Here is an 11,349-nt window from a genome sequence, read left to right as displayed (position 1 = left end):
AAAAATACACAATCAATTTATTTTTATAGACTTTATTTGTGCAATACAGTAGAATGACAGTATAATAGCTTGCTAACACAGTACTAAAATACGACAGATGTCCATTACGAACATATAATATCAAACATTAAAAATAATTTAACATGATTTTATCATAACTGATTAACTAAAATAATAACACAATGCACTACAAAATACTAGTAAATTATATTTATACATATATAAATATACAAAAATTACAGCAGGATTGACATATCCTGGCTATATGGCCCCAATTATAATTATGTATATATAAGGATGCTTGAAAAACTATATATACTGGGAGAAGTGATCAAATTGGAACATGAAAACATTTCACAAACATTAACGAGGATAAAACTATGCGACTTCACAATTTATATATAGGTCAATGATCCTTAAGAATTACGTGTAAATAAAATATCTCAACAAAATGTTCACATTTTAGGCGACTAGACCAGGTTGTCAAAAAACAGCCAAACGTCTAAACTTTGGTTTTAAAATATGTATTACATATTTTGATATAACATCGTCCAATAACAAAGTTAATCTTATAATTATAAATAGGCCATTAATGGCAGTGAGTTAGTATTCAATAAATAAATAATAATAAATTACTTGTTGAAATATTAAATACGTACTTAATGATTTTATATCTAAGGTACACTCTAAGCTCATGCAAAGTGAACAATTTAGTATTGGCATCTTTCTAATTTCGTCAGTGATTTGGAATGGACTGGGAATACTTCGTGGCTTTCAAATATTAAACTAAATAATACAAGCAAATTATTATAATAATCTGAAAACTGGTAACTGTTTTGAAACATTCTTGCGATTAACATACAAAAATATGTAATATCAACGTAAATAAAGGAAGACAGAATATATTTGAGCCCTTGAGTAAAAACTATTGATTTGGCAATACAACACAACACAACATAAAAAGCAATAAACTTATATTTAATTTCCAGTACACTAAGAAAGCTAAACATTCGATATAGTAGTACCATTGAATTAGAAATCTGATACAGTCTCAAGCATTTAGTCACAGTCTAAGAATATTCTGTAGTTGTCCTTAGGACATCACCAAGTGAAAAGATTTTCCTACAAACCGTGTGTTTACCCACACAAATAACGTTTCTCATAAAGGCTACTATGTGTACTTTAGCACTATTAAAAACTACCCTATGTAAATATCTATAAATAAGACAATTATATTTATTATTTTTACTACTTTTATAACAGCCAACGCTAAGGCAAGTAAACCTGTATATTAGATATAAAAACCAGATTAATAGTCTGTATAAATAACTACCGTACGTAAAACATTATTTTCTGACTAATAAGGATTTTATTTGGGTTCAAATTTTTCACGTAATAATTATGTAAATGTGATTATCAATTTCAATCTAAGTCTTGCAAAACTTTCATACGTGCTAAGGACTATCTTGAAATACTACCCAGGTAGTTTAAATTAGGTAAAGTATGTTATTTTGGAATGGTTTACATCTACATATAATGTATTGGTACAGTTAAGTTTTTTTTTTTTTCATTAATATTTCGTCTACCTATATACTTAGGTACTAAATCGTAACAATTGTACAACACGAGTAGCTACATAATAGTGTAAAAATGTAAAGTCATTTAATAAAAACAAAACGTATAGCTGTGTATATACGAGTGTCGAATATTTAAATTATGTGACACAGATCAGTTAACGAATGGAGTGTTCCAAACTATGCATCTGCTAAAGACCTACATATCCATTTCTGCACATGCATCAAAAGAGAATTCCCTGTGGGATTTTCAATATTTAATTAAGAGTCAGAATTGAAAATCTATCAAATTATTAAGTTCTTAGTTGAATTTTCCTTAACGTTTACCAATATAATTCTTCAATGGGTGCTCCATTCGTCCTATACTCTGCGGTTCCATCAGCCGGTTAAGTGATAGAATAAACTGCATATTTATAAACAGTCGGGACGATGCAGTTTGGCCGAAACTTCGGTAGGTATCGTACCTTTTTAAGTCTCGATTGTTTATAAATAGGTACATATGTGTAGGTATAAATCGCGAGTTTTAGAATAAATTTCGTAAGTAAAATGCAATATAAATACTTATTGTGACGTGTGCGTAGTGTAGGAGTACTGTTTAGTCAGTAGGAGGCGGCATGGCGGCGACGATAGCTTTCATTACAGCTGCGGCGGCGAGGGCGGCGTGCGGCTGCCATTCCTTGCCGCGGGTGCCGTCGCGGTAGTCTGATATGCCTGCGGAAAATATTTTTTGTTTTAATGATGATATTTTTATGTGCTTAGGCTTCTTAGTTTAGCATCAACTGCTTGGCATTACGTTGTCACCCCCTGGTGCTTGGTACCCAGGTAGTATCCAGTTCGGCGAATCACAAAGTATTGACTGCCTCGTTGGTCTAGCAGTCGCAAGGGCTGCTGAGCTCGAGGTCTCGGGTTCGATTCCCGGGTCGGTCCGAAATCGCTTTGTGGGTTTTCGAAACTTTCACAAGTCAAAGTCGGTCCAGCGCGTGATCTCTCTCGGGTCGTGTCGGATTACCGTCCCATGGGATTGTGAGAGTGAAGGAATAATGAGTGCTCCTGTATCTGCGCAAATGATTTTCAGTGAAGTATGTCCTGCGCAATTGGCTAATCTCCTTATATGAGAACAGCCGCCGTAGCCGATAAGGGTAGGAGGACATCACAGCGCCTGCGGCCGAGGTTTAGTAGGGCTGCTGTAAAGATGAATGAATCTCACCTCTAATAGAAACGAAGCAATCCTTCCTATTGCCGATGACGCTGTCCAACACAGCGTCGAGCTCGCAGTCATACGCGAGTGCCCGCGCGTGCGCGGCGAAGGCGGCGCGCGCCTCGCCCGACCCGCTCACCGCGCGGCCGCCTGCCACGGGCGATAGGTGCACGCGGAGACTGCCTTTTCTGTCACTGCAATATAAATACATAAATAATAAATTAATAAACTTCAATGATTTTTCATTATATGAGAGGAAAAATTTGGAAGTCTTTATCCATCATCATCATCAGGATTATTTTTACCCGACCACAAACAAGAGTTATTTACTATGCATTGACTGGAGCTAAGGAAACTTAGGAGTACCGAAAGGTTTTATAATGGTGATGGTATTGCGGATAGGAGGCAAAAAAATAAAACTGTCTTGTAACACATTAATTACACCAGGACATAACTATAAGGTTACTAATGTTATTTGCCTACTCGTAAAAGATATGGTTTGATAATATTTATTAAAAAATAAAAATGTTTTCGAGCTAAAAAACTCAACACGCTAAAATCACAGAGGCTGCCGGTCGAGTATGCCTGATCTAGATATTATCCAACTGCTCCCGGGCTAATAGCACCCAACCTTAGGTACCTTTAGGATTTTGACTCAAAACCCTCTTATTATAAAACGCGGCAACAAATAAGTATCGGCTTTTGTACTACCTTTAATCCAGCTTTAAGTACGACCTTGAAAAAACGTTATTACAAAACGCAGTTTATCGCAAGTCCTATTACTATCTGTAGTACAAAAGATAAACCATCGAGCCCCCTAGTTTAACTGCAGTACTTAGTCGACAAACGTCAAATTCCGACATTATTTACTTTTGAGGTTATTTGTTTTGTGATGAAAAAAACGAAAGTGGATATAAATAGGTGTGATTTGGAATACTTGGATGTGTTAGAATACTATTGAGAGTGTCCGGAGACACAACAGAGTGCGTCATCGAGAAAATCTCTTCAAATTACCTGACGACAATTTTCGATATAAATATCGATTTACGTTTTTCGAAATAATACGAACAAGATTCGGATCAAGATTGTGTGATTGTGTTTCCAACATGTATCAGTGCGTTTGACTGTATAAATAGACATCGGAATAAAAGATAGTTTTCTACTTTTATGTTGTTTCCTTTTTTTGGTAATTTAATGCACGCGATATACTGTGTACTTATAAGTTATTGTGCATTTAATTTTGAAGAGGTTCTAATGAGATGCACAACGTCTTATTTAATCATTTAAATCGGGATGAAAGTATTCCAAGTTATTCCTAACCTAAAAACAAAACATAACAAACTGACGTTCCGTTATACGCGCAAACTCGATAGTTGTTTAAAAGAGAATAATTGGATCGTGTATATCGTTAAAAGATACTAGAAATATAAAATTACCTTTAAATAATAAAACGTAATATTTTCAACCGCATAGATATTTGTTTTATTATCATAGTTATTTATTTTTCATCAAAATGCACTTAATAAAGTAATGTAAAAAGGAACGGCGCATAGAATTCGGAACGATTGAAAGAATGATTTAAATATTTGTTGCTTATAATCTGTGGATATTATTTGAACCCCAGACAAATCGAAGTACCAAACAGTCTTCTCTTAGTCTACGTTTTGTAATAAGGATGTAAAGACTATCGTAAGTACCGTAACAAACCAAGACGTCTTCAGTCTGGTTTAAACCACTACTTGTGGCAGTTTTTATAATAAGAGGGAAAGACTCGAATCAATGGTGTAAGAACAGAGGTAGCATTGAGAACAGAGTCTAAAGAAAGTTGGAGATAAGTATTTATATGATGATCAGTTACAGCCTTTTTATCGTCCCGCTGCTGGGCACAGGCCTCCTCTCACAGGGAGAAGGATTGAGCATTAATTACCACGCTTGCTCAATGCGGGTTGGTGATTTCAGACTATATAGTCCAGGTTTCCTCAAGATGTTTTCCTTCACCTTTTTATCAGCCATTGGTGTCTAAGATATACTTAGAAAGTACATACAAACTTAGAAAATAAAATATGATGATCTATTTTTGAAAAATAGTTAATCCAGGTATGCATCAGTCAGGCACATGATATTAAAGCTCCATGAAACTAAAGTTAAAAATAATCAAGATATAAACAAAATAAGAATACATTTTATAAATAGTCAGCAATTCGTCTGTACTGAACATATCTACCATCCATTACACTTCAAGTTGTCCATTGAACTTTAAGCTGTTTCCATTTACTACAGGATGTTATTAAATAAACACTTTAATCTATTTGAAAAGTACGTGTGAACAGGGCAAAGTGCGTCACTGACACGGATAAATCTGGCTAAAACGGTCCAATCTTAGCGTCTGGCAAGTCCCAATCAAACATTTCCGATACATTTTTCCTTTAAAATTAATTTTAGTAAACGAATATTATTTATTTCATAATAATCAGTAAACAACAACCATATTTGTAAACAATTTCAGCTTTTGGAAAACCCTGTTTTGCATGAATGGGTATTTACAGACTTATTCTAGTAAGTTGATAAAGGTAATTACAGGAACTATGTACAATAATATCTTAGTGACATAAGTGAACATAAAACATTATTATGTGCGTGTGACCTAGGATGCACCAGGATAATTCACATGAAAACGTTTGACCCCATTTTACCGATGTCTAGTAACATTAATATAATTAATTGCCAATGATCATACGAGACGAATTGAATCGACAATAATTTTAATCTTGACCCTAAGGTCAACTGTACAAAGGCCGTATCTTATAGTGAAATCATACAAATATTACTGGACTAGCCGTTTTCCCGCGGTTTCACCCGCGTCCCGTGGGAGCTACTGCCCGCACCGGGATAAAATATAGCCTATGTTACTCGCAGAGCTTAGCTGTCTAATTGTGAAAGAATATTTAAAATCGGTCCAGTAGTTTTTGAGTTTATCCATTACAACCAACAAAGTTTTCTTCTTTATAATATTAGTATACCTAGATTATTGTCTCAATATTTTCGATAAAGTAAGATTCAACATTTAGGTGCGCTCTTATGGGACATTTGTCTTATTTCTTAAGCTATTGAGGTATCCGTTATTCACGGACCACCAAGAACCTTAGAGACTGCAAAAGATGTGGCGGAGAAAGCTCCTTGACAATCATTTAAAAATAATAAAGCATACGATACATTTAATATATAAAAATGTTATTAGTGAGTATGCCAATAATAAGACATACACTTGGTCTCCTTGTGGCGCGGGATGCGACACTTCGATAAAGGCGCCTTCGCCGATGTCGACACAGAGGCGGTCGGTCGCGCCTTCCGGCGGCTCCCATCTGCCCGGTACTCCTCGTAGTCGCTCCAAACCTGGAAGTAAGAAGTGGGAAATCATCAGATGAACTTTTCCACTGTGGGTGCAGCCAAAGTGTCAGGGCACAGAGTGGAAGAAGGTCAGGGCACGTGTTTTAAAATGCATGTCGCGAGAGCACTGAATGCAACTGGCGCTGACATACCTACATTTTGAATTATATGGGCCCGCGGCGGCTCCCCTATTTGTGTCTTTAGACTTTAAAAAATTAAAACCTGTCTTCGTTCCTACTGATTTTTGAATTCCAGGGCTGCGGTAACTTTTAGAATTATTGATGGGCCTACCCCCACGAAGAAAAATAAAAATATGAACTATTATAAAAAGATGAACTATTACTATCAAAAAAGAGTAACGTTTTCAATTAGGCAGAAGCTATTGTTAATTTTATTTTACAACTCCAGCACTAAAAGTACTGAATTGTTCCATAGTCGAGTGTAGTTTGTTTGAACATTGTCCTCTAACTGTAACTTATTTAAGTTATGCAAGAAACTTGTTGGTGCCCTGCAAAAAACTAATAACTAATTGTAAGTAGTTTGCAAAACCACGTGCTCTCGGTTATTGAACCGAGTCGATTTCCTTACTGTCGCACTAAACACCGGTTATGCTGACTCACATTTCTTCTGAATCAGTTGTCTGCTTGTCACATTGAACTGCAGTATGACAGTCAAGTTCGGTAAACGGCTGTCCCCGATGCCATTTTGACTAATATTATAAATGACTATATAAGCAATTTTACCTGTGAGTCTGTCAGCACAAGTACCGACAGGTAACTAAATCGATTTACTGAAATTAGAAGATAATTGTGGTGTTGATTTGCATTTGTGCCATACTTCAGGAGGAGGACATAAAATACGTAAATAATCGATTGGAATTGCAGTAGACGGGAAATCGCTAATATGCACTGCTTTTTTTGTCATTGTAATGTCGTAGTATTTCAGAAGTAATCCAATTTTATGAATGAAATTTATGAATAATCGTTGCGTATGCTTTGGGTTTGCGTTTGTGTGAGGGCGCAGCACGGTTTTAAGGCCAGTAACACACGCGCCAAGTTTAAATACGGCTAGATGACATTGACGGAATTCCGAAAAAAAAATTTAAAAAAATTACGTACCAATTTTTTTGTTGATTTGGGTCGAGAATCATTAGCATAATTACGTCCTTGAATATGGCACGGATGCAAATCAACAGCTTGTATATTTTACTTGAGTGCGTGATCCATGTGGGTGAAAACGCGGGAAAAAGCGAACACGTGTTAACCATAACCTCTAAATTCAACCATTATTATTCCAAACACATGCTGAACAACGTAATAATCGGAAACGAAGCACACCTGGTTCGTTTCCATGATAAAATTATGCAAAGAATTTATCAAACAAAACAAACGCTATCTTTCATAGCTTTGTTCATAACTCATAAAGTTATTTCCGTAACGCATATGCTGCAATCTGTGTTTACAACATTAACATACATTTTTGAAGGTAAAACATCCCGCCTTTTTTCCTGAGTCATAAAGAAATATGATTACAGATGCAGACTAAATAGTTTTGTGTAGGAGCAAGCAACACCACTATTATCTGTTGGGTAAAACGAAATAATGGTTCCTATACAAGTTCCACATTGGGATCCACAATCATACTCGCTAGGTAAAATATGCATTTTCCACCAGTAAATAATAAGAAGCTTAGCTTTTTATCAATCCAAAATAACTCTTAATTCAGCCATTCATTACTTAGGTAATTATATATTTTCTAACTTATCATACCTTCGCTAACATAGTTGTCCCAAAGAGGTTTGGCGTTAGTGAGCCTTAGGGCAATATCTTGAAGAAGGAAGTCTGCAGGCTTATAAGGTTTCACCTCATAGTCCCAACCTCCTTTCGCATTTCGTTCTGCTTTCTCGCAGAATATGTACACGTATCTGTGAAAAAAAAAATCTTATTACTTTATGGTATGGGTACTAACATTTTAAACTAGGTAAGACCTGTGTACCTAACACAATTTAGTGACTCAATGACGCAATGACGAATGTTAGGCAATGTATTAAACGATTCGATTACTGACAAAAAATGTCGCCATATAAGGAATTCGATTTACGAATCGTAACCGCAAACAATTTCCCACGCATAACAGTCATAGGCATGTTTACTTTTATAATTACTTATATTACCTACATGTGTATGACTACTACATATAGTTATTTCTTAGGTAAGTATATTGAATTTGCTCTCGATTGGGGTCAGGCAATGTCATTGTCATTTAGAGCGACTCGATCTTCCATAGGTAGGTAGGTATTGGAGCGCCCACGCTCATCACTTCTAAAGAATTATAATAAATCTTATTTTATAGCATCTTGCCTTTTGCATCCTTCTCTCAAAATTGCCTTAAAATGTAATTACTTAGTCCAAATATAGCCCTTCCGCCAAAGAAAGACTACGAATTATATAATTAAACATGATATTTAAACCAGCTATGCCAGCAAAATAACGAATCTATTGAGGTTATCGGTAACCAAGAAAAGGTTTTTATGCAAATGGTTGCTTAGTATTTGTTGGCGAATAACTACAATTAGGGATTAAAGGGTCGTTAAATTAATACGATCACGGAATTTCCAGTTTTCACTCAGCTGACCTCATTCATATGAATTACCTAAATATTTTTTACGAGATGTTCATCGGTTTCTAAAACAATGATAGGAAAATAAAAGCAGGACTTGACAAACACGCAAACATTAGTTGTCACTTGTTTGGGGACCACAAAATTTCGGTTGCACAACGTCACGCTTACCTACATATTTAGCTCAGACTCATAAAATATCCACTAAACCAAGAAATGCGTACTGGTCGTTATTTTAAGCTGTAATACTCCCTTGAGGGTACTGGCACAATTAGCTGGAGAGCTCAACAAAAACGAATGCTGGTTCACCTAGCTTATAGAGTGAGACACAAGAAGTAGAAAGGATGAAAGACATTCCATCTTTGCATCTGCATCAGATTCGTTTTATAATTATTCCTCGTTGTCTATAGTGCGACATGATCTCTCTCCGGTTGTATCGGATTGTCTTCTCATTGGGCTAGGAGAGTGAAGAAATAGAGAAGAGAGTGCACCTGTGTCTGCGCAAATGCTTGGCTACTATAAGAATGTGTCCTGCGGTCCTGGTTGATCTCCTTACAGAGAAAACAGCCGCCTTGTTCGACAATCGGTTTGAACTCCTACATGTAGGTAGGTACGTAAAATCTCATCGTAGACATCTATGGAGATCATAAAGTAAATAACCACTAGAGAGCGCACTCGCCAATTTCTTCTAAGAACATGACTCACCACTGCGGGCCGGGGGACGCGGCATAATTCGCGGCTACTATTGGTCAGTTCAAGGTCGAGTTGCATGAGTACGCTCAGCAAGGGATTGCTCTCTTTCAATTAAAAAATATCGATAAAATGTATTTCATCGTATAGTTCGGCCATTCAGAGAATGCGTTCCTGACACGTCGCGATTGAACTGACGACGTAACTTTGCAATGGCGTTGCAGTTACGATAAAAATATTTTTGCTGGTTGTTTACCGTTTTAACAATTGAGGAGCATTAAAACAACATTATTATATCAATAATCAATGAATGTAGTTACGTCGTCAGTTCAATCGCGACGTGTCAGGAACGCATTCTCTGAATGGCCGAACTATAGTAATAAATACTCAATAAAAATCGTATAAGAATATTTAATAAAAATCAGTCTATTACAAAAAAGAACTCCGTACAAGAAAATTATTGATTCTTAAAATGTATTAATTTAGTATAAGTTTTTAGAATTAATGTTTTAGGTTCCTGATTGTTTTTGGTAACCAATGGGGACCAATTTTCCCCATTGATAGTATATATCCACTTCTCCTATATTTCTGGAATCTTCAAAAATCTTCTTTCGATTACATTAAAAGTAATTTGCGGAGGCACCAGGAACAGCTGCCTCTAACGTTGCTATGGTCAGTTAATTAACTCATTAGCCAAAATAAAACATATTTTTTTATTTAATGTAAATGTACTATTATCGATATCCACTTCATCCTTAAAGGTAACAGCCCAAATTTCATCGATAGGAATACAAAGGGCAAGAAAGAGATGGACATATTAGAATTTCTTAATGAAAGAAAAGGACTTTCCCAAAAGACATCAACGAGCGTGAGCGCGGTTCACCAATCACCAATTTAAATAGACCCCTGTGGTATTTCGTAATGATGATGATGACTCCAGACCGATTTCGGTCACGGCGACTGCCTCAACTCCGTACAGATAATTGTCGCTGGTGTGCTCGCATATGACTACAGTAGCCAATCTTCTTTGAGAAGGTCCGCGCACATTGCGGACATGTGAGCACACCATTATCATAATTGTAACTGATTGCCGCGGGTGGTCGGGCTTTCAGTTCGTCGCGTCTAGAATCAAGCTCTGACCGACGACGCTCCTCAAAGTCAGAAACTTTGTTTCTAACTAGAGCTCTCCAATCAGGCCGTTGGGCTGCTAGCCCTTCCCATTGCGAAGGCTCAATGTCACATTTTTTCATGTGACGTTTTTGCACATCTTTATATCGGAGGAACTGTCCGCCCTGCTTTCGTTTGCCCTCCTTTAGTTCGGAATAAAAGATGCGCTTAGCCACTCGCTCCTCCGCCATACGTGACACGTGACCGCACCATCTAAGCTGTCGCCGCATAAGGTAAGCCTCAATGCCACCGACATTGGCTCGTCGCAGCACTTCGGTGTTTCGCACACGATCAGACCATCGGATCTTAAGTATTTTACGTAGACATTTGAGGTGGAATTGGTCTAGTGTGCGGATATGCCGGCGGTACACAGTCCACGTTGCAGCAGAGTATAAGATGTTAGGCAATACTATTGCCATATAAACCGATATTTTTGTAGCCAGTTTAAGATCATGGGAACGGAAGACCTTGGCATCCAGCTTGCCGAATGCTGCGGCAGCAGCACCGATTCTGCTGTTGATCTCTACATCAAGGTCGCACTTCGATGTTAATGTGCTCCCCAAATAACGGAATTTATCGACCTGCTTTAACGAGTCCTCACCGAGTCTTATAGTCAGTGTCTCGTGACCGTTATTGTCCAAGGACATAACCTCCGTCTTCTTGACACTGATCTTCAGGCCAAATTTTTGACAAACCTCGTGAAAATTGGACATC

The 11,349-nt window shown here is 37.0% G+C and overlaps 1 protein-coding gene across 3 annotated transcripts in view; it reads right to left on the bottom strand.

The window, feature by feature from the left end:
* Positions 1 to 16: 16 nt before the first annotated feature.
* The window catches only part of LOC124632114, a 41,435-nt gene continuing 30,102 nt past the window's right edge, over positions 17 to 11,349 (bottom strand). For all 3 annotated transcript variants that reach the window (XM_047166781.1, XM_047166780.1, XM_047166782.1), the window contains 4 exons: positions 7,929 to 8,083; positions 6,036 to 6,165; positions 2,782 to 2,966; positions 17 to 2,285 (listed from right to left, as the gene is read on the bottom strand). In XM_047166781.1, coding sequence (XP_047022737.1) covers positions 2,170 to 2,285; positions 2,782 to 2,966; positions 6,036 to 6,165; positions 7,929 to 8,083 — 586 coding nt within the window. In that variant the 3' untranslated portion in view covers positions 17 to 2,169. The remainder of the gene's footprint in view (positions 2,286 to 2,781; positions 2,967 to 6,035; positions 6,166 to 7,928; positions 8,084 to 11,349) is intronic.

The sequence above is a fragment of the Helicoverpa zea genome, chromosome 7 (genome assembly GCF_022581195.2).
Source record: "Helicoverpa zea isolate HzStark_Cry1AcR chromosome 7, ilHelZeax1.1, whole genome shotgun sequence".
Lineage (NCBI taxonomy): Eukaryota > Metazoa > Arthropoda > Insecta > Lepidoptera > Noctuidae > Helicoverpa > Helicoverpa zea.
Note: the sequence above shows the minus strand (reverse complement) of the source record. Positions and strands in the feature narration are given on the sequence as shown.